We start from the raw sequence: 27560 nt of genomic DNA on the forward strand, positions 1-27560 counted from the left end.
CCACGTAGTAACTTAAATTTTTTGATTACATAATATTTATGAACCAATTAAAATCGCTTATTATTCAGGCTGACACGCCAAATAATAAGAGCCCAGAACTCATAAATATGTCTATATTCCAAATTTCAGGTGTAAGCGCTTCCTCAGGCAGTGGCTAAGCCTGTCAATGACATTGAACAAACAACATACAACAAAAATACATCGGCACTTCCTAAATCAGCTACTTAGTACCGTTGTTCTGCGTTCGTGACATCCATCGCATTAATGCTCAAGTTTTATCTTTTTTAATGGGCAAGAATCCCTGCACAGGAACCTTTCATTTACTTGGCATGACGTCTACCATATGCTCGGTATGCGTAATGGAAAGCAGGCGCCCACAGGGTCAACTTGAAGGTGTGAAACTCTCCAGCCGATGTGGCTGCGTGCTAGGTTCAAAATCGTTACACGAACATCATGGTGTTACACAGCTCACAGATAAGTATTCACTTGGCAATTATTCCCTTGACGTGACGTACACTTTCAAAAATTTTGTTATTCAATACTGAACTTCCTTCAGGCATGAGTTTTCTCGCCCCATGGGCAAGAAGACGTACTATTGGTCGGGTCTTGGGCTCTTCTCGCAAGCCATGCATGCATTAGTCTGTTGAGGACCATTCTATGAAAGGCGGAACATGTGTGCAAGAGATCCGAGGCGGTCCGCAAGGACGTCTCTGTGAAACTGCTTCCAGTGTGCACCGCGAGGAGTGTGAAGGTACCAGGGACTGACGTGACGTCCGCTGCCAAAGGAAACCGCCTATCCCTAACTTCGTGCACAAGTTCCTAAGGAAGGGAACCGAAGTGCCACTTGAAGTGTGACTGTCAGCGCTGATCAATGTATTTCAAGGGACCCCCGGTCTTGTTCCGCTTCCGATTTTTTTGCGCATGTTGTAAGGCATGTGCGTTATTTTTCTTCTAAATCGAGTATTTCCTGTGTCAGGTACCATTGAAGCGACGGTCTTAGTTAGTCTTAGGTGCGTCGAGGCTATTACATATATTAATAGCCAAGGTACGCATTCCGACTATTCGATTGATTTTCTCGGTCACTTATTTCTTTTAAATGAACGGATAGTGTCTCAACCGAGTTCTCATATATCACACCAGGACCTCAGCTGACAGTTAATCTCCGACGCCACTGGTATTTTTTCAGGTGGAAGACATTGATCAGCCAGCTTGAAGACTGTATGTAAGTACTCAAGTTAGTCACGTGCTTACCATCCGGCATGTCTGGCGAGCGGTGCGGTATCGGTGCACACTGCAAACCCACGATTCTCTCGCAAACATGAAGTGATCGCTGTCTCACCAGCATTCATTAATCTTCCAATAAGCCTACCGCTATACCTAAAACATGAGGCACCAGGCACTAAAACAGCCTCTTTGATCCTGGATGTGTTCATGAAGAAAGGGACTGCGTACGACATCGCTTTATACTGTCATGAGGGTGCCTTCGACGTGTCTGAACACACCACCGGTCTATAGCTGCAACTCCCGACAACCCTGGGGCTTGCAGCAGCACTCTCACGGCCCGCTGGGGTATAAAACCCCATGTTTCGATATTGCAGAGTAAAGCAATACATCGAGCTCAATTTCTCTACTCAAATCATCCTCACTATCATGTCACAAGAAATCAATCCTGATGTCGAGTTGTGCCAATACTCCGAGGACATGACTGCGTACACGCTAGAGCAGCTTATCCAATGGCGCGCTGCGCTAGAGCGCAAGGCCAAGGAACAAGAGGAGAAGGAGCGAGCCGGTGGGTGTGATAAACTCAATTCTATGACAAAACTGACAAAGGTCGAACATACAGCGAGGGCATCACAGAGCAACAATACAAAGTCGCGATCCTAACATGCCTCAATCTCGGCAGGTGTGTCCGCCGCCATCCGTTTACCTACGTCGACCTGACGCCCTTTGTTGAAGGCTCAAATATCTAGTCATGCCTATGTAATAATGTATTTCACATGAGTCTCCTGAGCTCGTGGTCTTCCTTATGCGTATTAAATATTTGTGTGTTCCTTCGCTGCACTACGTACTGCTGTATTTTCACTACATGCACATAGATATATAACGGCCGCGGAGGATGGATAATCGAGGTTTAAACAATTCTATGACAGTTCCTATTAACGCCACTTCTTCAAACACCTAAAGCTGGAGCTTCGCGACACCCAACTTGAAGACGAAATGTTCTGAGGCTGAGCGCAGAGCTAAGACAATGCTCTGGTAACTATTCAGGCTGCGATACATCGAAGACCAGTAGGGACTAAGTCAGAGGAGCCGACGGTCTCCTGCGAAGGAATCTGCAACGTGCCACCGTTCGTGAATCAACCTCGGGCCATCGATGCATCAGCCCGCGCCTCCAGCTTCGAAGTTCAAGCGTTATAGATCGATATCAAGGCGCACTGGATGTCAAACGAAGCACCTCTTTTTGAGTTCATAGTCGGAGAAATTTTGAAGAACGAGGGGTGGCCATAATGGAAGCAACAAGTAAACGAAAAGGGACGCATCGTGTACGGGGCCTAGGCATACCTTATCGATGACAACCATGAGTTTCCGGTTTTTATACATGTACATGTACATGAGCACACGCCCATGAGATCGAAAAACCTATCGGTTAGAACCACCACCAATATTTGACATCTGATAAGAATGACACGAGCATAACGCTTTTATAATTGTTTTGTCATGATACTCTACGTAGCATATTGAAATATGTGACAACTTGAACTAAATGATACAACATGACAAAGGGACATGATATACACGCCGCAGTATTGGGCTTGAGGGTGGGAAGAGAAAACGAAGAGTAGTGTTATCTTGCCTGGCGTGCACTCAGTTAAGTTCAGCTGGGAACGACAATGGTGTTGCATGGCACATACATATAGACAGCGCAGGTTTTGCACACCGAAATGACATTCTACCCACTCAACGCAGTCTTTTGTGGGAGTCGAGCGTGCTCTGGAATATAGTTTAATTCCCATACACTCACAGGAAGAATCAGCCGGCTACCTTTAGGACCATACTTGTCGGCGCTGTCCTGCTCTCTCTCCCGCTCGCATTCCTTTGACAGGCGTTCCAGCGAAGCTTGCCATTCTACGAGCTGCCTCAAAGTGTGCGCAGCGATATTGCGAGAGTACTCGCGCAGTGCCGTGGATGTTTCCCCCATGATAAGACTTTTTGAAGTTTTTGAAGAGTGAGAGCAGAATTACTGACGTCACTATATGTGAGGCAAGCAAAGAGTGAGAAAGCTGCGGATCTAGATTTGAGATGAATTTTCAAAGAGGCGCCAGTCTTCTTTCAAGTTATATACGTGATCCCATGCAGGTCTGCATCGAGGCCCTGTTGTGAGTATGGGAAGAATCAATGGGATCTTCCAGCTGACAACTTTACAAGAACCGTGAAATCGGACTGAAACGAAACAGTGAAGTGTAAAATGAACGGATTTGACGCTCGTGTTCGCTTTGAAAAGAGCACTTCGAGTGATGTCACACATGAGTGAGAACGTAACCTTTATGCGCGTGCTTTACAGAGTGTGGGGTTTGGAGTCAGGTTCCCCACGGAGCGCGAGATTCGATTTCCTTCGAAGAGAAGGTTCTAAATGGAAGCGAGCTCATGCCGAAACGAATCTACGGCAGTACTCCACAGCTACGTTTCAAAGTCTGTCAGTAACCCTGGACCCACCGCTCTATGCCGCCGAGGGACATGTAAATTTGATTACGCCTTGTGTCACAAGTGGAGCCTGAGGTCATTCTCGTCATCTGGTTTCAGGGAGTAATTTTGAATGACAGTACCAGTAACTCACCAGTGCCAAACTTGCCGAGTAGAAATTTCAGAATGCTAGCCAACGTTGAAGTCAGCCCTGAAATATAGAACGTTGCACGTCGAAGTGGAGGTCTGCTGGTACCTCTACTGGTATGCCGCAAGTCGAGTTGCTCATGGCTGCACACTGAGTAGAACGATTGCTAGTAATGTTGAGTCTGGGACTCCGATGAAGGGGATTGCCTTTCCCTGGGTCCCAATCATGAAATGACCTCGCAATTGATAGCTTGAAGGTATTATGAATCTAGTCCAAGTCCCAATATTAGATCGATACTACGGTAGCCTGGACCTCAGGCGTCAGGCCTTAGGCCATAGGTATTTTAGGTTGTAGACTGAGTGATGCCTCCGAGTGGCCAGGAAAAAGTAAGTATTCAAACTCCGTGCAACAACAGACAATAATTATTACGGCGTGTTCCTGCTCCGCGTCATTAACTTGAACGCTTCAAAATAACTTACAAACACACGCGCATGCGGCCTACATCTCATATCCGGTCAGGGAGATGACCTTGTGCACCACATGACATCGACTCGGATGTATAACAAGTCACAAAAACTTGCTTATGCTGGCATGAAGAACGTCCGAGTCGGTGAGAAACATTGCAATTCAGATACTTTTGAGGTAGGTAACCTGATATGTACACAATAAATGGGGTCGCAGCAAGTGTGTGTAGCACAAGCAGCAAAACAGCCTGCAAAAGCACACCAGGCGGAATAGGGTAAATTATCGAGTCTCAGTGAGAGTTCAATTTAGCTTCACGACTCATGCGAGGGAGCACGACCACAACTACAGAATAATCCGCAACACCTAACTTCATAAGAAACAGTTCCCGTCCTACCATTTGACCCTTGCATTCCTGTTGGTTGCCCTTGAGACACAAGTGTCCACAGCATAGCTTGAGGTTGGCCCGGTTGCGTTGAACTGCCAGCCTCATTGTTTGTACGAGGCATAGCTGCGGCCGCTTCGGCGTCAATCTCCCATACCTCTGTAAATTTGTTAAAGAGGATTGGATATTGCCAATGTCGAGCACTCACATCTTCATCGCGACAGGGAGCTACGACAATGTATCTAGAGACTCCTACAGGAAATGACCTGAAATTCCAATGCCGGGGCTCGAACGGCACTGATTGTGGTGCATGTGCAGGTCGAGTGCATTACGCCAGCGAAGGTCAAACGATTGGCTAGCAGGAGTTGCGGGACGAGGCGTGGGGTTGGTGTCAGTGTCCTAGAAGTCTTTGCCCTGTACGAATATTAGACTTGCATGATCCGAGAAACGAAAGATTATACTGACATATTTTGCCAAGCCTCTGTTGTTGGGCTGCTGCTTGAAAAATAGACTAGTGTGCATGATCTGACGATACAAATGAGCAAATGATTTGTTCACAGCTGATTGACGCACATCTCTCGGTCGGGCTGCACGTCCCTAGTAAAGAAGTAAGTTACAGTGAGTGCACAAGGAAAGCATAGATGACTTGCTTTGAGCTTTGCATTGTCCTCATCCACATTCTGAACGACAACCAAACCCACTTAGAAAAGATGCTGACAATACATTACAAACACTCACATCATCATTGCCTCGCCGCTTCAGAGCTGCCTCGAGACTCCGCAGATAAACTTTTGCATCTGGTCCAGTACTGGTGATATATTTTCCGTCAGGAGACATGACAACAGTATAGAGTTCGTCGTCATGCAAGAGTGGGTTGCCGACTAGCTGATTCGTCTTGAGGTCCCAGATGCAAATCGAGTAGTCAAGTGATGCGCTAACCAGATAATTTTCATCAGGGGAAAGACAGGGAGGTGATAGTATGGTCATGACCCTGAAAGACAAAGAGCTCCTTCCCATCAATCGACCGCCATTTTCGGATGGTGCGATCGACTGACACGAAGAATGCCGTCCCTGGACCAACACAATGACGTCACATCGCTGTCGTGGGCCTCGATCTTCATGAGCAGCTCGCCATCCTTTGACCACACGTAGATTACTTTGTCCTTCCCGCCGCTTGTGAATTCATCCCCTTGTGGAGAATATCTGACAGCGCAAACCCTCCCTTGGCCGGTCTCTATTGGTGGTGCTATTTGTCGACCAGTATCCGAGTTCCAGCGTCATATGGTGCTGTCGGTCGATCCACTTGCTATCTCTAGGACATTAGGAGACCAATCGAGGCACCTCCCTTGACCATTATGGCCCTCCCACAGATCGCCAATCATCCTGCCCTTCTTTATGTTCCACAGCCATAGTTGGCCGTCCAGACTTCCGCTCACAGCCATCGTCTCATCCGGAGATACTGCCAAACTGGTGCCCAAGCAGGCAAGGCTCCAAATGATTTTGAAATGACCCTCAATGACGCATTTCGGCGCCAAGCTCCCTGATGGACGAGTATACATGATTCTGTTAATCATCGAATAACAACGCTCGCGAAGGTGGTAAAGATGGTCGACTATTAGAATCAATAAATAAGCTGACCGTATCGTAAATATGAGCAAAAAGTTGATCCGACCATATTTTGATTTTTCTTCTCTTGCAGGTGACGATGATCTGGTTGGCTTGAAACACTCGCGACGAGAGGAAGATGATGAACACGTTTTGATCATGATCGAGTGGGAGTTGACTCCTGAGTCGTAATCCCTCGAAGTAATCAAGAGAAAAAGCCTAGTGATGAGAAATGGGTAGATGGTATGATGTGATGGAGGGAAGGAGAAAAAAGAGAAACCTAACGTGCAGGTCAATGTATCCCATTCGCGTAGGGTAGGGTTGGAAGTAGAGCCACGCAAGCGACGGGTCATATGATGTGACTATTGGTGTTCCTTGTGATGGCTCTCCAGACAGCGAATACTAAACGCAGTTGACAGAACTGACACACTTGATTGGTTTCCTTATAGCTCCCAGGCTTTGGTGTTCTACAGCTTCATCATGTCGGAATTTTTCCATCGGGAGAAAAGTACAGAAAGTACAACGAGTAGATGTGTCTGAAGTGGGTTTTGATGGGTTCAAGGGTGAGTGATCCCCCAGTTTCTCTGTGCCAGGTCTCTTGAGCAGATTAGCGCTTACTATCAATTGCGCACCCAGTCAGTTCATAGTGGTGGTATGAATTGTGGTGACAGTCGACCATTCCTTTACAACATGACAATGAGTGCTTACGTCGGACCTTCTGTGAAGTTTTGTCTCGAACACCGTTGGTTGTTATGTAAAATGATACATCGTGAGTCACGTGATGAACATCATACTACTTGGGCTAGTACTTTGTACCCGAGATTTGTTAAGCGTTCGCATCATAATCTGACTATTTATTCAGGCCCAGGTTCAATGCATCCAATAATGTCCTGAAAGATACTTTCTAGCTTTGCAATGGATGCAAGGCAACATCGAGGCCTTCGGTGGAGATGTTTGTTTCAACTCGTAGTAAGTTCCCTGACGCTCACAACCATTTTACAGTCCACTAAAGTACTTTTTGCTGACTTTTATGGCTAGATATTCGAGTCTAATTTGAAATACGGAAGTTCTCCGAGTTTTCAGTGAGTGCATCATCAAGAAAATAATGTAGCGGCTGTCTGAGTCTGACTTCAGAGTCACCAGGTGCTGCCGTTCTTGAAAACGATTTGTCATGAACAATCCTTTCTCTTCGCCCGAGTTAGCTCTCAGTACCTTTTTGAAATTCACTGTATACGTCGGCTACGCTTTCAACTCATGGGAAACACGTCCTAAACGACATTGCTAGCAGCATCATGGATGGCATATACGCGCGCATACTCATCATCTGGGCTACCAGCCAGTGTGACTCGGCACTGTTATTTCCTCCCAACCACCCGGGCCATCGTCCCAGACCCGCCTTCGTCTTCCTTGGTACCCGAGCTCCCTAACTACTTCAACGAGACGCAGATTCAGTGGATCTTGAACCAGACCCTCACGAAACCGGTTCGTCCACTGCCGCGGTATACACCTAGCTGCCGAAACGTATACAAGATCCTCTTCACCGTCACCCTTGGTGTTCGCGACAACAGAGATTGGCAACCTCTATCAATTGCTTACTGACTTTCAAGTGCCTGACGCAGGAAACCATCAAACGCTTTTGTATGCACGGACGACCTTAATCACGAGGGTGCTGCTGTTCAGTGGTAGCCATATACTGGAGATAACGAGTTTGTTCTTGGATTGACAGTGTTCAGCCCTCTCATGTAGATCAGTCTGATCTCATCCGTACTCAGCTTGACTTAGAGTACGGAGCTGGCATGTACTGATATTGTATATTCACCATGAATTTTAAGTGCACTGGTCATTGATAGCGCACAAGGAATCACATGTGGGCATCAGGATGTCTAAATATTACAACTCTTACAGCTGTCGAGGCACTGCAGAAGTTGGTAAGCAAAGAGACTTTTGATGAAGGAAAAGGGTCCGCAATCAAATCCAGTAGCGATAGAGAGTAGCAACGACAAGGTATCTGAAGTGCAGAGAAGATCCAGCAAGTGCAATATGATAGAACATGAATGTCCAGTACAGAAGGGCCAAGTTGAATGAGCAACCGATGCAAACACAAAACGATAAGATAAATGAAAGAAGTGATATGGACAACTATTCGATGAAACAGTAGAGGAGCAGAGAAAACAGGACGATGAATCAGGTGACCGAGATAGAATATATGGATCCTTTTAACAATGCAAGGAACTTGAGATTGATACGTGATCAATGATGGATATCATAAATCTCTAATTATGCTGGTATCATTGAGAAAACAACGAAATCAATGAAGGCTTTGGTACAGAGGAGAAAACCTTACCAATTACGTGCTTGTCATTCAAAATGAATTGAAGTTACACCTTCAACATTTGGGCTAGTTGATTTATATCAGCTTGGTACCCGCTTACCCGCTTTTGAGATAGGAATACTGGGAGGGCCTGACCAGCTTCGCGCAAGCAGTCCACGGGAATGAGACCCCTCTCGCTATCATCCAAGAATCCGCACTGCTTCTCGATGAACGCCCAGCCATCATCGAAGACCTTCAAAACGAGGACTTGATCGCCCGGGACGACGGAGACTTCATCGTCTAGCGTAGGTGCGAATGGGCGATGGATGGTATCGAATTCGGGTTTCGCAGGATCAGCAAAAGGATTAGGAAATGTGCCAGGAATAGTTGTCAACAAACTGCTGGGTGGTGATAGCTGGTAGGAGGAAGCGGGAGCAGAGGACAGTAAATCAGAATTGAATATGGGAGGAGGAGAGTGGATCTGGACGAGAGTAGCAGCGGATGACAAAGGGGCAACGAGGTCGTGACCAACAGAAACGGACGAAGCACGCTGCGCCTGATTGAGGCCAGGGGGTGGTGGCCTTGGAAACGCGAAGGATTCTGACGGAGAAAACGGACGGACGGACATGGGACTAGATGATCCGGGAGGATTGAGATCATTTCCCACAATGAGGTACTGAGTGTCAGGGTCGCTCCCGATACTCATCATGCTATTCATGGACTCCCTACGAGAAACAGCACCGGCAGAAGGGAACAAGAGCGATGCGCGTTCGCGCACTTCCGCCATGGGAGGGAACTCGTGAGTGATGCCGAGTGCGGCGAGATCAACATTGGGGGATGACGTCGGGGAGTCAATGCGGAACATGAGTCCTTGATCAAAGTTGGTAGCAAAGCTGCTGCGAGCACTCGCCCTGTTTTGGAAAGGTTGTTCCCCACTCTGAGGGTCCCGCACACCGCCTCCTATGACAGATAAACTACCTGGCAAGGCATTTCCGCCGAACCGCCATTGTTGGCGGCGCTGGAAACGGCGAGCGATGGAGCGACGCCGCACTAGGAGCACGATGAAACCGATCAGGAATAGAAAGCATATGACAATGATTCCTCCAATTGCGCCTGAGGACAGCTGGTGCGAAGAAGTCGCAGTAAGAGTAGGAGTAGCGTCACTCGGGGAGCTTCCGACACCACTGGATGTACTCGAGCCTCGGAGACCGGCGGTTGGTGCACCCGTGGACTGAGATATCTTGGGATTGCCCGTTATTGTGGGGTTGTACGTCGAAAATGAAGACTGAACTACCGGAGTGCCTTGGACGTTCACGAGCGGCCCTCCGCTACCGTTAGAATTGAGCTGGCTGCCAGTACCATTATTGATGAAGGAAGGTGTACCTCCCGGAGAGGGAGGGGGGCTTGGTGAGGCTGCTAGTGATGATGTACGCGTGGAGGTCGCTGTGCTGCTACTTCCCTCGGGGCTGTTCTCACCGTTGCTGCCTCCATTTCCACTTTCAGTCCCACCACCACCACTGCCACTGTTACCTCCACCCCCACCTCCACCCCCACCCCCACTTCCACTTCCCCCCCCAATTCCGCTACCACCTCCACTTTCGCTACCAGTCTCACCTCCACCCTCGCTACCGCCTCCACCTTCGTTACTACTTCCACCCCCACTCCCACCTCCATTACTATTTCCACCCCCACTCCCACCTCCATTACTATTTCCACCCCCACTTCCACCTCCGTTACCATTTCCACCCCCACTCCCACCTCCGCTAATTGATCCGGTTTCACTGCTACTGCCTGCGCTTAGAGTGATAGTATAGCTTGGCGACAAAAATTCTGTCAACGCGCTTGCTGGTAGTAGACCCATTACTGAAGAGCTCCCACCGTAATCTTCACCGCCAATGGATACCAGGGGAGAAAGTATCGATATCGTGACAGATGGTGGCGGGACGGGCAAGCTTACAAGAGAAGGATTGCGCTTGTTGAGCGCCCTGTTGGGAATCGCGCGATGTCGGACAGAGACATGTTGCATCCTGTATAAAAAAAAAGCAGGATATGCAGTACTAATAAGAGAGCGAGACGTTAAAAAGAGTGTGGGTGTCGTCGTTCGTCAGCGCCAACGACGAAGTAGAGAAGCGTGCTGGCTGTTGGCAATTGCAGCGGTGCGAAAGATGTTCAACAGTTCGAACCAGCAACCAGGGAAGGAAAACCGGGTCACTAGAACGGGGTTCACCATGACTACCGTAGGACTCGAGCAACGAAGTGATCAAGTGATCAATGTCATTTCATGATTACTGATGGAAGAAGTACTTAACCCTTTTGTGCAATATTGATGGAACACGCACACTGCACACTCACACTGCACTAGGCTGCACTCCCGAAACGAGGGTTTTCGGTCTCAATAAGTGAGAGACGGATTGACAATCCGTGATCAATCTTTCAATCGATCATGAATCATGATGCTGCGGTACAATTATGGATCTGACGTCACATACCTTCTAGATGATCATCCTCTGGAACCAATGGGCGGGCTTCCCTCTACAATATTGTTAATGAAATTTCGGCAGCTTAACTTGACAACGGTGGAACGAATGAGTTATCAGGCGCCCTGTAACAAAGTTTCGACACACCTTCTGACATCATTGGACCCTGAAGCTGGGATCAACTCCCTTGTACTTGCCAAAAGCAGTCTCACGTGGGAATAGAACGTCTCTTGCAGGGCTATCATCTCTGGACCTGACCTGGCTAATCCGCTATCATAAGTCGACGTTCAGGGGATAACACGCACCACGATCCTTATGACATGACGCCTCAGTTCTAGTTGCTAGAGTAGGGCTCTTAGCGTTGTGATGGAATCACTGACCGAGTGTATCCAGAGGAAGTTCGGATCTTCCAAGCACGATAGAACCGCGGGGGGTAGCTTCCGGAGTGTCTTTATCACCCGCACGATTTCTTGTGATAGCATGACGTGTATACTGTTTTCTCAGTGTAGCCGATAGCCACCGGTGAGAGAATATGCTGAGTACGAGGACTATGCTAAGGCATGCAAACAACAATAGAACTAAGAAAAGCGAGCCTTGACGACGGACGTTGCTTTCCAAAATCTTCTTCGAGAAGAACAGTTCTCAGTAAGGTCAAATATGTAAGGGATTGAGACTCACCAAACAGCTGAATTTGAATCAACAGTTGAAAAGTTGATCAATGGCGTACAAACGCCAGCCATTGCAAGCGAGAAGTTATGATATGTAGCATTGCTTGCAAGGATACAAGTATCGTGTACCACTGCTAACGACCGAGACAAAAGCTAGTTACCACGCGTCCACATTTGACGAGGCAGCAAGAAAGACACGCCAATTGCAAGGAGTCCCAGCATCATCATAAAATAGTACACCGCCCACGCATAATAGGGGTCTCTCACAGAAAAGGAAAACATCGACATTGCCGATGCAGGTCCAATGATGCGTACACACGCAGCGACCGTATGAGCAACACCATTAGTGGCGCCCAATGATGCACGATTTGGAGATGCAGCTGCAATATACATCGATCCGCAAGCTATCACAAACTAATCAGTGATGGTCGCGACACATGACATGAAAACGAACAATAACACATATTCAACGCGATAGTCATCGTGAGCTGAAGGCCGACAGCAAACCAGACTGCGGTACTAATTCCATACATCCGACTCAACATGTTGATGGTCGGGAATGCAATGATGGTCGGTACACTGGACGCGACTCCACAGGTATACACCACTTTTGTGCCAAATCGGTCATGCAGCCGAGCAAAGAAAAACACTTGAAATAACCCATTAGCAAAACCGAATACTGCAAGTATATTGCCAATTCGTAGAGGGTCGAGGCCAAGTCCACCCATGTTCACCGGCGTAGCGTAAAACACGGGTATTAGGGAACGCAGAGCGATGTCAAGAAGAGCCAGAGTTGCGTGATTCGATATCGCAATAAGAACACGCGGAGTCATTAATGCGCTCAGAGGCAGGGGCTGAGAATCGTCGGGTGACCCTTGAACGGTATCAGAATTTGATCTATCCGGCTGTGGTAGCTTGATATGTACGAACGTAAGAATGGTCCGACATTTGTCCCGAATCAGACTCCATAAGGACGTCGTCATTGGCACAGTCTAAACATAGATGAGATAGGCCAACGAAATGAGTGAATCACTATTTTACCTCCTGTAAAAAAATATACATGACCAACCACATGAATGCGGTAAATAATGCTGGACCAGCGCAAGCCAAGAAATAAGGATATGTCTTCAGAAATGTCGACTGCCCAAACAGTCTAGGAAAACGATCTGCCGGATGGGACAAAGACCCGCCAATGAGAGGTCTAGCCGATCATTCAACGTAAAGACAGGATACACAAAACAACGTGTAGGACCTACCCGAGCGTACTCCCGGTCATCCATGGAAGAGGAAGAAACCCGAGTGCCTGAGCCATGTTGCTTGAATCTGTAATATCTATCATCATACTCCTGATGACACCACCGTTGCCATTCAGCGCTCCGCACAATACACGACTGAAAAAAAATTACTACCATTGAATATTCGATCAAAATATGATGCCCGAACCTTAGTATCAAGCCCCCGAAGGTCTTTGAAAGTCCAAATAGGAACATGGAGACCGATATACCAAACAGACCGGCCAAGATGACTGGCTTTCGACCAACATGATCAGAGAGTCGGTTCCATTGAAGGGTTGTAAGGGCTTGAGCTACGTAGAACACGGAATACTTGGAGGCGAATTAGGAAACGGCTATTCATGGCGAACACTGGGCACTCACCATGATACCAACGAAATATGCTACCCTCGATTCATCGCCATGGGTCACTCCAAGATCTCTGATCAGCTGAGAGATGAAACAAGCTCATCAGGAACTCGTAAAACATATGAACTCAGGCTGAGTTCACCTGAGGCGCAAACGGAGCAATTGCCTGAGCAGATACAGGTTCAGCGAGCTGCAAGAAAAGTATGATGGAGAATTGGCGCCAGGGTAGTGGAGTTTTGATTTTGAGCTGCTCCTCAGGCCGCAACAGAGGCGTCTCTTCATCCACTTGGTGGGACATAGCTGCTGAGAGAGCCCATTCCAGCTCTTCTGATTAATATTATCTAGAACGTATGTAATAGAACGGGTATTGACCTCCGTGCGCATTCACAAATGAAACTTCCCACGGCCTTGGTTGCCTTCTAACCCAATTCTAACCACTCAATGGAATGTCGGTATAGCCAAGCATCAAGCGTAAGTTTTCAGAAACGAGGCGTAAATTTCTCAACATAAGTGAATGTATGCTCGACGCACTATGATGCATTGATGTCTGATACTAGTAGTACAGGGCGAATTTTAAACTGCGCGCTTCGTCTGCCAAATCTCTCCGAGATCAACCAACCAACCAGCCTTCAAGTTACTACGTCAAGCACTTAGCATCTCAGAGACGTTACGAGTTTAAGAAGAATGCAGGAGCTCAGCCAGAAGTTCATGAAACAAATGTATAGATACATTGATACCATATATATAATATAGACCCGGATAATAACATAGCTGCGAACGGATAACATGCAGGTCGTTCTTGGTTGCGATCTTTCCCCAAGCGAGGCACGATTGGGAGCAGCTGCTCTGATAAACAGTGTCAAGCAAGCTGCAGGTTCTTCTCACTTAAGTATCATACACGAAGCACTGGGTTGACATACGACTGCACATCATCAAGCTAGTCTACGGTAAGCACGTGTTGAGCGGCAACACACAACCACACCGCCAAACTCATTCCCTGGACTCGGGCTAGAGCATTACTGGGAATAAAATGACGATAGGTATGCCAGAGCTGACACCGGTGGTATGAATGGTTCCTGCACCAAAGCAATCATGTAGACGGGCGTAGAAAAGTAGCTGGAATGCACCATGGGCGATACCTGATGCCGACAGTATAGCACTGATGAGGGGAGGGTCAAGGGAAAGACCACCGAGTTCCATGGGTGTCGCATAGAAGAGAGGAAGGATCGAGATAAAGTACAGCCGTGGTGACATCTGAGCTTGCTGTTACAGTCAGGACTCTTGGCGTTAGCAAGGCACGCAATGGAAGTGGCTTTACTTAATGAAACTTCATCAGAGTTTGCTTCTCCAGAACTGGGTAAAGCATTGTTCGATAGCACGGGAAAATGAAATCAAGTCGTGGCCAACGACGAGAAACACTGACCAGACACGCGAAATGAAACAAAACAGAATTACGTTCTGGATTGCGGAACGACGACGACGGTAAGGTAATCAAGCTAAGGGAAAAGAGATATCTACGATGCAATGAACCATATGTGTAGGCCACCAGGCTATCAAGAAAAACTATCAATCAGTAAACCAATGTTCGAAGGAGTTCCAGAAAAGCACAAACAGGGTAAGAGTGAACAACTGCAGGTATACGAAAGGCGGGAGGGTCATGGGACAAAAGCTAAACATCGGCGACTCAGAAATGAAAAAAAAACTGTCAAACAATTAAAGGAACAAATATTAGTAATAACCATAATCATCGTCTGAGTCATCACTGTCAGAGTCGCCTTCGAGAACACAGGAAGGCAAGATGACATCTTTGGGTATAAGAGCAGTGACAAGACCAGCATTAGGGTCAGAGAAATCTGTGACACCGGGGTTGCCATGCGTTAAATAGACTTCCTTGTATCCTTCAGGTATACCGATCGCTGCTACAGTTGTCACCGGACGAGGGACACGTGGGGGAATTCCTTGTTTCACGTCACCAGGACATTCACGAGCAATGTGTGGTTTCCAGACAGCGTCAGATGGCGATAAGCGACAGTGAAAGCAACCTCCAACAGAGCGCAATGCTTCCCGTTCTGCGTAACTGAGATCTGGAAGTGGGTATGCAGGCTTCGATGTGGGCACAGGCGGCGATGCCGAGGAAGCATTAAACGCCAGTCTAGGAGAAATTGACTTTGTGAGGCCTTCCGCGACGAGACTAGACCAAGTAGTTGCCATGACATCGATAAGCGTGTCCACCTTCAAGTTCTCGTACCCAAGATTCGGCATTGCACGAATACGCAGTTGAAGGATGGGGTGGGCAAAAAACAAAAGGTGGTTCTTGAAGATCGAGTCAGTGATAGTGTATCCAAGGCCTGCTGAGCTAAGTGTGTTCCGAGCCACTTGCAAGGTAGCGACGAACGAGCGAAAGTCATCAGCGCCCTGCGACACATTGTAGAAGCAGGCGAGAGCATCTAGACGCCAGCCAGAGGGGATGAAACGGTCTTTGAAACACAAGGCGAAGGCCTCCCAAGTGGCAAGCTGTTTGAGTACATCACGATTCTCGCTCCACCAGAGGCTAGTGTTGTATTCTTCGAGCTTGAGTCCAGCGAGCACAATGCGAAGTTGCGGAGGCATAACTTTATCTGCATTCAAGGCAGACCATGCGAGGTAAGAGTCCTCACAACGTCCAAGCCAGGCATTAATGGTTGCTGGTTCGAGTGGCCCAGAGAAAGCGGGGATGTCAAGTTTCGTCATCTTAGAAGAATGCGAGGGTACCAGGAGCGTGGGCGATGGTACAGGTTGAGAAATTGCAGCTGGATCCTGGACTGGGGGTGTGTCAGAACTGGAAGATGGCATGAGCAAGGTAGGCGTGCAAGGCAGGAACGACGAGGTTGATGACGAGAAGGCAGATGTGCCGTGAGATGCGGAGGAGATCACGATTCCTCGCAGTGGTGACAGGGGCAGGCAGATTGTCTCTGCTTGGCGAGCGAGAGGCAGAGAGTAGAACACGTAAACTAGTATCAGTAGCGTGAAGCTTCTGTTTGCGAGAGGGATCCAGTGTAGATAACAGCTGGAGAAAGGGAACAGTGGTTGAAGTTTTAAAAAAAGTGAAATCAAGTCGTGGCCAATGACGAGAAACACTGACAAGACACGCGAAAAAAAAACAGAACCGTGAGCACGTTCTGGATTGTGGAACGACTTAGACGGTAAGGTACTCAAGGTAAGGTAAAGTAAAAGAGATGTCTACGATGCATGTGTAGGTGTACGTAAGCCACCAGAAATTTGGATAGGATGTTGCGAGAACCATACTTTGACCAGCCTCAGAAGTGGCGCTCTTGGTGAAACGCTCTTATTATGGAACTTAGTGCGTTCTAGACATGGTCATTAAAAGCATCACTCTCACAAGTCTGAATCTGGAATATGCGACTAGCCAAGCCGCCGAGGCAAATATAGCTGGAACGACGCACAGTAACAGGTATGGGTAGGTTTTCAGAAGTTCTGATCGCCCAAAGATTTCAGGGAATCTATCTGCGGGTCGGGAGGGGGATCATGCGATGAGTGGTCCAGAATTGCCATTGTCAACCCTGCTTCAAGAGCAAGCAGACATATTGTAAATTACCCAACTATGGCTCCCAACATCCACGGGAGCGACAGTAAGGTAAATGGGATCGAGACTCACCAAACAGCTGAATTTGAATCAAAATTGGAAAGTTGATCAATGGCGCACAAACGGCAGCCATTGCAAGCCAGAAGTTATGATATGTAGCATTGCTTGCAAGGATACAAGTATCATGTATCACTGCTAACGACCGAGACAAAAACTAGCTACCACGCGTCCACATTCGACGGGGCAGCAAGAAAGACACGCCAATTGCAAGGAGTCCCAGCATCATCATAAAATAGTACACCGCCCACGCACAATAGGGGTCTCTCACGGAAAATGAAAACATCGACATTGCCGATGCAGGTCCAATGATGCGTACACACGCAGCGACCGTATGAGCAACACCATTAGTGGCACCCAATGATGCACGATTTGGGGATGAAGCTGCAATATACATCGCTGCGCAAGCTATCATAGACTGATCAGTGAGGGTCGCGAGACACATGACATAAAAAACGAACCATAACACATATTTAACGCGATAGACATCGTGAGCTGAAGGCCGACAGCAAACCAAACTGCGGCACCAATCCCATACGTCCGACTCAACATGTTGATGGTCGGGAATGCGATGATGGTCGGTACGCTAGACGCGACTCCGCAAGTGTATACCAACTTCGTGCCAAATCGGTCATGCAGCCGAGCAAAGAAAAACACCTGGATTAGACCATTGGCAATACCGAATACTGCAAGAATATTGCCAATTCGTGGAGGGTCGAGGCCAAGTCCACCCATGTTTACTGGCGTAGAATAAAACACGGGTATTAGGGTACGCAGAGCGATGTCAAGAAGAGCCAGAGTTCCGTAATTCAACGTTACAATAAGAACACGCGGAGTCATTAATGCGCTCAGAGGCAGGGGCCTAGAATCGTCGGAGGAACCTTGAACCATATCGGAATTTGATCTATCCGGCTGCGGTGGCTTGGTATGTACTAACGCCTGACATTTGTTCCGAACCAGACTCCATAAGGTTGTCGTCGTTGGCACAGTCTAAATATAGATGAGATAGATCAACGAAATGGGTAGACCAACTATTTTACCTCCTGTAGAAGCATATACGTGACCAACCACGTGAATGCGGTGAATAATGCTGGACCAGCGCAAGCCAAGAAATAAGGATATGTCTTCAGAAATGTCGACTGCCCAAACAGTCTAGGAAAACGATCTGCCGGATGGGACAAAGACCCGCCAATGAGAGGTCTAGCCGATCATTCAACGTAAGGACAGGATACACAAAACAACGTGTGGGACCTACCCGAGCGCATTCCCGGTCATCCATGGAATAGGAAGAAACCCGTACGCCTGAGCCATATTGCTTGAATCTGTAACATCTATCATCATACTCTTAATGACACCACCGTTGCCATTCAGCGCTCCACACAACACACGACTAAAAAAAAACATATTAAAACCATTATATTTCAATTGAAAGTACGATGCCCGAACCTTAATATCAAGCCCCCGAAGGTCTTGGAAAGTCCAAATAGGAACATGGAAATTGATATACCAAACAGACCGGTCAAGATGACTGGCTTTCGACCAACATGATCAGAGAGTCGGTTCCATTGAAGGGTTGTAAGGGCTTGAGCTACGTAGAACACGGAGTACTTGGAGACGAATCAGAAAACAACTATTTATGGCGAACATGAGCACTCACCATGATACCAACAAAATATGCTACCCTCGATTCATCGCCATGAGTCACTCCAATATCTCTGATCAGCTAAGAAACAAAACAAGGCTAATCAGAAACTCGTAAAGTATGAGCTCAGGCTAAGCTCACCTGAGGTGCAAACGGAGCAATTGCCTGAGCAGTTACAGGTTCGGTGAGCTGCAAGAAAAGTATAATGGATAATTGACGCCAAGGTAGTGGAGTTTTTATTTTGACCTGCTCCTCAGGCCGCAATAGAGGTGTCTCTTCATCCAATTGGGACATGGCTGCTAGTGAAGGAGTCCATTCGAGCTTTTTGGATCGCCAACCAAAACGTATGTAATAGAACAGCGATTAATATTTATCATTGACCCTCGTGCCCGTTAACTCCCGCGGTCTTACATAATTATATGGATATGTTCAAGTCCGAGGAGCGTGTTCTTGTGAAATTCTGAATCATGCAAGCTCCTCATGGTAGAGAAATATGCTCAAGCCCTACTATTGTGGATCATCCAGGTCCCAGTTAGTGCAGGGCAAATCACCGATTGATAAAAATGCAAATCCCAGACAAATGTAAATTCGGGATCGCTCAGCCAAACCCTACGGCGGACAGCGCCACTGAAACTATCCTGAACTAATACTGTTGTGTACTATGTAGTATCTGATGTACTATGATACTAGGATACACTCTGGAAAGGTTTAGGACTCCTGCATGTCCATGAGGACATTAACACGTTTAGCGATCTTGGCTTAATATGGCACTGTTTAGCTGCGACTTGACACACCTTGACCCCGACAACTTAAGCGTTAACATGAGTCAGACGTACTAAAGACTGGTTACGAGTCAAAGAAGAATGTGGGAGCTTAGCCATTCGTAAAACAAGCGTGTATGCAATGATACATATATCGGATAATACCATAGCTGAGAAAAGATAACATGCAGGTCGTTCTCGGTTACACACACTACTAGCAATTTTTCCACACACTAGGATCACGAGGAAGCAATAGAGAAGTACTTATAGCGAGAAATGCAATTACCATCAGGAAGTAGTAAACCAGCCACGCATCATGGCCTTCCTGCATCGAATAAGAGAAAACCGAAGTCGCAGATGCTGGGGCAATCATCCTTGCTCCTGCAGCAACCATCTGGGCAATTCCATTGGTTGCCCCAAGCGAGGCGCGATTGGGAGCAGCTGCTCTGATAAATAATGCCAAGCAAGCTGTAGGTCCTTCTCAGTTAAGTACCATGCACGAAGTACTGGGTTGACGTACGATTGCACATCATCAAGCTAGTCGTTAGCACATGTTGAGCGGCAACACACAACCACACCGCCAAACTCATTCCCTGGACTCGCGCTAGAGCATTGATCACTGGGAATAAAACAACGATAGGTATGCCAGAGCTAACACCGGTGGTATGAATGGCTCCTGCGCCAAAGTGATCATGTAGACGGGCGTAGAAAAGTAGCTGGAATGCACCATGTGCGATACCTGATACCGACAGTATAGCGCCGATGAGGGGAGGATCAAGGGAAAGACCGCCGAGTTCAATGGGTGTTGCATAGAACAGAGGAAGGATCGAGTTAAACGCCATATAGAATACAGCCATGGCGACATAGCTTGCTGTTACAGTCAGGACTCTTGGCGTTAGCGAGGCACGCAATGGGAGTGGTCTTAATAAAACTCCAGCAGAGTTTGCTTCCGCAGAACTAGTCGAAGCATTGTTCGATGGCATGGGAAAATTTGGATCGGACTGTTGCAATAACCATCCTTTGATCAGCCTCAGAGGTGGTGCTCTTGTTGAAACACTCTGATTATCGAACTTAGTGTGTTCCAGACATGGTCATTAAAAGCATCGCTCTCACCTCTCTGAATCTGGAATATGTGACTAACCAAGCTGCCGAGGCAAATATAGCTGGAACGACGCATGGTAAGAGGTATGGATAGGTTTTCAGAAGTTCCGATCGCCCAAAGATTTCGGGGAACCTATCTGCGGGTCGGGAGAGGGATCCTCCGATGAGTGGTCTAGGATTTCCATTTTCAATCTCGCTTCAAGAGCAAGCAGACATGTTGTAAGTACCTACCCGACTATGGCCCCTAACATCCATGGGAGCGGCATATAGCCGAATGCCTTCGGCAAGTTGGTTGTGTCAGTAATGTCCATTACCATGCTTTTGACGATGCCATTGCTCCCATTGAATGCCCCGCAGAGAATACGACTAATTAATATATCAGTAATCAACTGTTATGGCCGTTGTTTGACACGCTAACCTGATCACCAGACCAACAAATGTTCTCGAGAGCCCGAACGAGAACATCGAGGCTGCTATCGCGAACAGAGCAGTCAATATCAAAGGCTTCCGTCCAATGTGATCAGACAGTTGACTCCAATAGAGGATAGTCAGTGCTTGAGCCGTATAATACGATGATTGCTTGGATTGATATAAGGAAGGAACGCAGGATAATGAAAGATTGTGATATGCTCACCAAGATGCCAACATAGTGTCCGACCTGAGATTCGTTTCCGTTCGTCACACCAATGTCTCTTATCAGCTTGACAAAATGTGGTCAGATGTAAGTCCAAGCAGTGCGAATGTACTCACTTGCGGGGTAAATGGGGCAAGGGTCTGAAAAACAAGCGAGTCTGGAAACTGCAAGAACAATATAATCCAGAATTGATCCCAGGGCAAAGGTGTCTTGACTATCGGCTGTTGCAGAAGAGGAGTCTCTTCATCATCCTGACGCATGATTATGGTGGTACGAGAAGAAGACAGCCCTATCACACTCTTCAATCATAATGAGCTGGCTGTTGATGGGATTCATTGCCATTGATAAGTAGTCAGTTACCTGTTTCGGTACGAAAACTGAAAAAGAAAGCCGATAGAGCGCAAGTAGCAGCCTAATGGCATCACGGACGCACCACAATTGCTATTTCAGATATCCAGCCGGTAAAGTTGAGGACAGTGAGTTCGAGGGACTCTTGCCAGTGGCCATTAAGTGTCTTATATGCAGTCGATAAGTGTTCGACTGCAGATTTAATTTGAAATCTGCAGTGTTGAAACTCTCATCACGTGCGGGGTATTCCACTCGCGGCGTGGCCTGAACGTTTGATCTACATTCGCCTATTTCTAGAGGGAGTAGACACGGCGCCAGAACACACTGTGATTGTATCCCTGGAGAAACTTGATGCTAATGGATTCGTCTGGATTGTGGTAGCCTGCCCTGTGTTTGAATTTCGCTATGCCTTTCGCCGTAGCTGCTTTTGATATTCTTTTCGTAAATAACCTGAGGTATGCCCACATAAAATTGCAAGTTGCTACCTCACTTTGAGTCACAACGCACCGGAAAAACCTGCAAGGAGTTAAGGACGCAAAAATATCTCTGTTTGGCTACCGCGCTATATACCACCTATTACTGAACATCATGGCTAAAAACAGACAACATGCAGATCACTAGTGACGATACTATTGGTGATCTTCCCATAGACTAGGATCACGAGGAAGTAAGAGAGAAGTGCCTACAGCGAGAAATGCAAATGCCATCAAATAGTAATATATCGACCATGCGTCATGACCTTCCTGCATCGAATAAGAGAAAACCGAAGCTGCAGATGCTGGGGCAACGATTTTTGCTCCTGCCACAACTAGCTGGACAATTCCATTGGTCGCTCCAAGCGATGCGCGATTGGGAGCGGCGGCTCTGATAAACAATACTAAACAGGCTACGACTTCTCAGTAAAGTAAGATCCCGGAAGTGGTTGGTTGACATACGATAGCACATGATCAAGCTAGTTACCAGCGAAAGTTGAACGCCAACAGACAGCCATACCGCCAAACCCAGGCCATGGACTCGAGCAAGCGCATTGGTCACCGGGAATAAAATGATGATAGGTATGCCAGAGACAACACCAGTAACATGCATGGCTCCTGCACCGAAGCGATCATGTAGCCGCGAGTAGAAAAGTAGTTGGAATACACCATGCGCGACACCTGATACCGCAAGTATAGCACCAATCTTGGGAGGATCAAGGGAAAGACCACCGAGTTCAATCGGCGTCGAGTAGAAAACAGGTAGAACCGAACTGAATCCCATGTAAAGCAGAGTCATGGTGACATAACTTGTTGTCACAGTCAGGACCTTTGGAGTTAGCAAGGCGCACAGTGGCAACGGCTTTGATGCTACTCCTTCAGAGTTCGCTACCTCACGAACGGCCAGAGCATTTCTCGATGGCGGAAAAGGCTTTGCATATGACTGTCGCAAGAGCCTTCCTTTTGTCAGCTTCCAAAGTGGTGTCGTTGTTGAAACGCTCTCGTTACCATACTTAGTGTGATCCAGACATGGTCTTCAAAAAATGTCTCTCACCTCTTTGAAACAAAAATACGCGACTAGCCAAGCCACCAGGGCGAATATAGCTGGAACAGCGCATGGCAAGAGGTATGGGTAGATTTGCAGCAGTATTGATCGCCCAAAAATCTCAGGGAATCTGTCCACGGGTCTGGAGAGCGATCCACCAACGAGGGGTCTAGACTGTCGTGAATCTCGTTTCAATAGCAAGAGGTACTTTATAAACTTACCCAACTAAGGTCCCCAACATCCATGGGAGCGGCATATAGCTAAATGCCTTCGGCAAGTTAGTTGTGTCAGTGATGTCCATCACCATGCTTTTGATGACCCCATTGCTTCCATTAAATGCCCCGCAGAAAGCACGACTGAAAAGTCAATGAGTGCTTGACAGTTTAGCGGTTATTGAACACCCGAACCTGACTACCAGACCGACAAAATTTTTCGATAGCCCAAACGAGAACATTGAAATCGACATTGCGAATTGAGCAGTCAGAATCACAGGTTTCCGCCCTATGTGATCAGACAGTTGGCTCCAAGGGAGGATAGTCAGTGCTTGAGCCGTATAATATGATGATTGCTCGGAACGATATAAGGAACGAGCGCAGGACAAAAAGGATTATGACGTGCTCACCAGGATGCCAACATAGTGTCCAACTTGAGATTCGTCTCCGTTCGTCACACCAATGTCTCTGATCAGCTTCCAATTGCAGTTAGATTTCAAATCCACGCAGAAGGGATATACTCACTTGAGGGGTAAATGGGGCAAGAGTCTGAACGACAAGCGAATCGGAAAGCTGCAAGAATAATATGATCCAGAATTGATCCCATGGCAGAGGTGAAGTTCGGGCTACCAGCTGGTCTGGCTGTTGGAGAAGATGAGTCTCTTCTTCATCTTGACGCGTTGTCATGGTGGTATCTGAGAAAGATGGACGATTGGGCGCAGTCTATTAAACTTATGCAAATGAGTCGGCAATTGAGTGGCTCCTTGGCTCGGATTAGTCGAAGGGTAGATCGTCCACATGCTTTTGGAAACTGGTGAAGGCCCACTTGAACGTAAAGGAAACTATCGTTGTGATCCAGAAGCACGGGCAGGTCTGCATTAGGTTAGGCTGGTACGTACCCGAGCTGCGGCCAATGTAAACGTTCAGCACACGAGGCATAACAATACAAAGCAAAGCATCTTCTCTGTTATGAAACACGGTAGCAAAAGCGGAAGTCACGAAAGCCGCAGGGTCATGATGAGCTAGCTGGCCTTGTAGTTCCTCTACCATGCATGTCAGTATTGTACCCAATTGGTCAGTGTCGTAATCGCCTGGACTTGAGAATTTTCGTGCAATCCGCATCTCTACGCCTTGTAAAGAATGTGTTGTCCGGATTCTCGATTATTGGGGATATCGAGAGCCGGTGGGGATATGGATTTGACATGGCGTGGGAGGAACATGATGAATTACATCCACCCCATCTTTCCTTGAAAGCGCTCAGAATGCTCCTAGGAAGGAAGATATCTTCGGTAACAAGGGAAGGTCTCTGCCTGAATAAAGTATTTTGTCACACCCGGAGGATGCACTGACATGGTAAACAGATAACACGCGGTCATTGAACTAGTGCTGTTGGCAGAATGCGGTGGTTTTGCCAACCGGTCTGGCAAAAATCAGTTGTGCCTAGTCCACGGCAGAACTCACGCAAAGTGGAGCGCAGTGTGAACATGATCTTGGTGCAATCCATACAATCATGTGTAGTCTTTCGGTCGATACATTTGAAACACCGTACAAACCTTCGACGTCTCGATGACACTGTATCGTAAAAGCCACGGAGTATGCCACCATCAACATGTTCATATGCGGACTCGTGAAGAGGTTGGCAATTATTAATTGCTGTGAGACTGTACAGTATCTTGTTAAGTCGTGTGGAGTTTGTTGCTGCTGAATTTGCAGCTCTCGAAAAGGTAAAGCGCTAGTAAGAGGACTAGAAAGTTCAGAGCTTATGTAAATGCTCGAGGTTGAATCGGGTCAAGTAAATAATACCACGGGCCGACTATTCTAGATGATGAATGGGACGAGGCAAAATCAATGCTATCCATTGGGAATGTCATACTTACATGCATGTAGTCTACGTAGCCTAGAATTTTGCCAGTTCCACCCCCTAATACACTAGATGACACGCGGACATTCGCGATAATGTTATTGGGAATCTTCCCATACACTAGGATCATGGGGAAGTAATAGAGAAGTACCTACTGCGAGAAATGCAATTGTGATCAAAAAGTAATATATCAACCACGCATCATGCCCTGCCTCTATTGAGTAAGAGAAGACCGAAGCTGCAGATGCCGGACCAATGATTCTTGCTACCGCGACAGCCACCTGGCCTATTCCAATGGTTGCTCCGACTGAGGCACGATTGGGAGCAGCTGCTCTGATGAATAATGTTATGCAGGCTACGAGATTCTTAGTGTAGCGGAACGCAGGAAATGTTGGATTGACATACGGTAGCACATGATCAGGCTAGTCGTCAGCGCAAGCTGGACGGAAACACACAGCCATACAGCCATACCTATTCCATAGACTCGAGCCAGAGTATTGATCACTGGAAATAAAATGACGGTGGGTATGCCGGAGCTAACGCCGGTCATATGGATAGCTCCTGCGCCGAAGCGATCATGCAAACGAGCGTAGAAAAGTAGCTGAAATACGCCATGTGCGGCACCTTGTACCGCGAGCAACGTGCCGATGCGAGAAGGGTCAAGGGAAAGACCACCAAGTTCAATTGGTGTTGCATAGAAAATAGGTAGGACCGAACTGAGCGACATTTGAAGCATGCCTGTCGTGGCATAACTTGCTGTTACGCTCAACACTTTCGGGGTTAGTAAAGCACGCAGCGAAAGCGGCTTTGATTGAACTTCTCCAGCATTCGCCTCCCCAGGATCAACTATAACATTGCTCGATGGCTGGCGAGACTTCAAATACGACTGTCCGAAGAATGCTCCTTTGATTAGCTCCAAAAGCGGTGTCCTGGTGGAAACGCTCTTGTGACCACACTTAGTCTGATCCAGAGATGGGATTTCAACATCGCGCTCACCTCTTTAAGACAGACATGCGTGACTAACCAAGCTATTGATGTAAAAAATGCCGAAATAGAGCACGGCAGAAGATATGGGTACATTTTCAGGAGTTCTGATCGCCCGAAGATGTCAGGGAATCTGTCTGCTGGTCGAGAGAGCGATCCCCCAATGAGTGGTCTATTAGATTCTGTGAGACTCAGCACGAGAGAAAATGTACTGTATACCTACCCAATTGTGGTTGCGATCATCCACGGAATTGATATATAATTGAATGCCAAAGGCATATTGGTTACGTCTGTGATGTCCATCAGCATGCTCTTGATGACACTGTTGCTCGCATCAAATGCTCCGCAGACAACACGACTGGTCGAGAACATCAGTAATTGACGGTCACAACTACGATTTGATATCGAACTGAACACACTGACCTGACTACCAGAGCGAAGAAGGTCTTCGACAGCCCAAACGAAAACATCGATATAGAAATTGCTGATAGGGCTGTCAGTATTACAGGCTTCCGCCCGATGTGGTCGGACAGTTGGCTCCAATGAAAGATAGTCAGGGTATGAGCTGCATAGTATGATGATTGCTCGAGGGGATATCAGAAACGAATGAAGGAGCAAAAAACGATGAAGACATGCTTACTAGGATGCCGACATAGTGACCGACCTGGGATTCATCTCCGTGAGTTACTCCAATGTCTCTAATGAGCTTGATAAAATTCCCGTCGTGGTCAGATAACACTTGAAGTTCAAGCAAAGGGAATATACTCACTTGAGGAACAAAGGGTGCAAGGATGTAAGAAGAAACAGGATCTGGCATCTCCAAGAACAGTAAAATCCAAAATTGATCCCAGGGAAGAGGTGTCTTGGCCGTTGGCCGCTCAGGTCGTTGCAGAAGAGATGTTTCCTCGTCATCCTGCTGCGCAATCATGGTGATACGAGGAAACAACTCGGACGAAAGATGCAGCTCGTTATACTACGTGAATTCGTCCTAATAAGGTGGTCGCTGACCGGCTTGTTGGCCAGCTGGTCGATAAGGCCTACAACGGCAGTCGACAAGAACCTGCATCTTCTGATCAGTTGGCTCGGAATGATTAAAAGATCGCACGCGGCACGTCCTATTATGCGTAGAACCCGGGTATAGCCGCCTGTGGCTATCATGATAGGTACTTACCCGCATTGTCGCCTAGAGGAGCTCAAGCTGATCATTGGCTGGCTAACCCTTACGTGCGGTTTGAAGGTCTGCACTTACACGGTGTGAGATTAAATAGATGATACATAATAAGAACAGCCCCAAGTAGTTAAACGATTGGAGCCTAGTATCGCATGAGGCGCACTTGAAAAGACCTGCATCAACCTGCCATGTGCATGTGCTGCATTACGTAACTACGACACCGCCGCCGACCCCCGCCAGTTCCTGACTCCGCCGGTTTGCCATTTTTTAACACTCATTTTGCAACACGCCTATGTCAAGACCTGCAACAG

General features: G+C 47.4%; 10 protein-coding genes across 10 annotated transcripts; 1 reads left to right on the top strand and 9 right to left on the bottom strand.

Moving 5' to 3' along the window:
* Positions 1-111: 111 nt before the first annotated feature.
* Positions 112-1320, bottom strand: F5891DRAFT_1172697 (uncharacterized protein; the record flags this gene model as incomplete). The annotated part of the gene is made up of 3 exons (XM_041365603.1): positions 112-418; positions 594-819; positions 1252-1320. The coding sequence occupies 3 exons, from the start codon at positions 1318-1320 to the stop codon at positions 321-323; spliced, it is 393 nt and encodes a 130-aa protein (XP_041227039.1). The 3' UTR covers positions 112-320.
* A 330-nt stretch (positions 1321-1650) lies between these two features.
* On the top strand, positions 1651-1884 carry F5891DRAFT_1187745 (uncharacterized protein; the record flags this gene model as incomplete). The annotated part of the gene is made up of 2 exons (XM_041366894.1): positions 1651-1789; positions 1844-1884. The coding sequence occupies 2 exons, from the start codon at positions 1651-1653 to the stop codon at positions 1882-1884; spliced, it is 180 nt and encodes a 59-aa protein (XP_041227040.1).
* A 3939-nt stretch (positions 1885-5823) lies between these two features.
* F5891DRAFT_257379 (uncharacterized protein) lies at positions 5824-6761 on the bottom strand. The gene is made up of 2 exons (XM_041371108.1): positions 6349-6761; positions 5824-6288 (listed from the first exon to the last, which is right to left on the bottom strand). Exons 1-2 carry the CDS (start codon positions 6632-6634, stop codon positions 5954-5956), a joined length of 621 nt encoding a protein of 206 aa, XP_041227041.1. The 5' UTR covers positions 6635-6761; the 3' UTR covers positions 5824-5953.
* A 1898-nt stretch (positions 6762-8659) lies between these two features.
* F5891DRAFT_950738 (uncharacterized protein) lies at positions 8660-9457 on the bottom strand (the record flags this gene model as incomplete). Its single annotated transcript, XM_041374990.1, has 1 exon — positions 8660-9457. One exon carries the CDS (start codon positions 9455-9457, stop codon positions 8660-8662), a length of 798 nt encoding a protein of 265 aa, XP_041227042.1.
* A 2361-nt stretch (positions 9458-11818) lies between these two features.
* On the bottom strand, positions 11819-13675 carry F5891DRAFT_1029668 (major facilitator superfamily domain-containing protein; the record flags this gene model as incomplete). Its single annotated transcript, XM_041361544.1, has 7 exons — positions 11819-12141; positions 12192-12729; positions 12779-12938; positions 12994-13128; positions 13181-13341; positions 13393-13458; positions 13520-13675. 7 exons carry the CDS (start codon positions 13673-13675, stop codon positions 11891-11893), a joined length of 1467 nt encoding a protein of 488 aa, XP_041227043.1. The 3' UTR covers positions 11819-11890.
* Positions 13676-14734: 1059 nt separating this feature from the next.
* F5891DRAFT_1029675 (uncharacterized protein) lies at positions 14735-16682 on the bottom strand. The gene has a single exon (XM_041361545.1). It carries the CDS (start codon positions 16207-16209, stop codon positions 15106-15108), a length of 1104 nt encoding a protein of 367 aa, XP_041227044.1. The 5' UTR covers positions 16210-16682; the 3' UTR covers positions 14735-15105.
* Positions 16683-17102: 420 nt separating this feature from the next.
* On the bottom strand, positions 17103-19012 carry F5891DRAFT_1108330 (major facilitator superfamily domain-containing protein). The gene is made up of 7 exons (XM_041363692.1): positions 18801-19012; positions 18675-18740; positions 18464-18624; positions 18273-18407; positions 18058-18217; positions 17479-18007; positions 17103-17425 (listed from the first exon to the last, which is right to left on the bottom strand). Exons 1-7 carry the CDS (start codon positions 18951-18953, stop codon positions 17175-17177), a joined length of 1455 nt encoding a protein of 484 aa, XP_041227045.1. The 5' UTR covers positions 18954-19012; the 3' UTR covers positions 17103-17174.
* A 519-nt stretch (positions 19013-19531) lies between these two features.
* On the bottom strand, positions 19532-21688 carry F5891DRAFT_257451 (MFS multidrug-resistance DHA1 sub-family). The gene is made up of 7 exons (XM_041371109.1): positions 21272-21688; positions 21156-21221; positions 20940-21100; positions 20753-20887; positions 20534-20693; positions 19941-20478; positions 19532-19888 (listed from the first exon to the last, which is right to left on the bottom strand). Exons 1-7 carry the CDS (start codon positions 21413-21415, stop codon positions 19635-19637), a joined length of 1458 nt encoding a protein of 485 aa, XP_041227046.1. The 5' UTR covers positions 21416-21688; the 3' UTR covers positions 19532-19634.
* A 341-nt stretch (positions 21689-22029) lies between these two features.
* F5891DRAFT_257492 (major facilitator superfamily domain-containing protein) lies at positions 22030-24102 on the bottom strand. The gene is made up of 7 exons (XM_041371110.1): positions 23759-24102; positions 23644-23709; positions 23429-23589; positions 23243-23377; positions 23031-23190; positions 22439-22976; positions 22030-22389 (listed from the first exon to the last, which is right to left on the bottom strand). The coding sequence occupies exons 1-7, from the start codon at positions 23918-23920 to the stop codon at positions 22133-22135; spliced, it is 1479 nt and encodes a 492-aa protein (XP_041227047.1). The 5' UTR covers positions 23921-24102; the 3' UTR covers positions 22030-22132.
* A 969-nt stretch (positions 24103-25071) lies between these two features.
* On the bottom strand, positions 25072-27395 carry F5891DRAFT_1277787 (major facilitator superfamily domain-containing protein). The gene is made up of 7 exons (XM_041370283.1): positions 26848-27395; positions 26719-26784; positions 26502-26662; positions 26302-26436; positions 26091-26250; positions 25500-26037; positions 25072-25449 (listed from the first exon to the last, which is right to left on the bottom strand). The coding sequence occupies exons 1-7, from the start codon at positions 27004-27006 to the stop codon at positions 25193-25195; spliced, it is 1476 nt and encodes a 491-aa protein (XP_041227048.1). The 5' UTR covers positions 27007-27395; the 3' UTR covers positions 25072-25192.
* Between the last annotated feature and the right edge of the window lie 165 nt (positions 27396-27560).

This window comes from Suillus fuscotomentosus (assembly GCF_016647785.1).
Source record: "Suillus fuscotomentosus strain FC203 chromosome Unknown F5891scaffold_22, whole genome shotgun sequence".
Lineage (NCBI taxonomy): Eukaryota > Fungi > Basidiomycota > Agaricomycetes > Boletales > Suillaceae > Suillus > Suillus fuscotomentosus.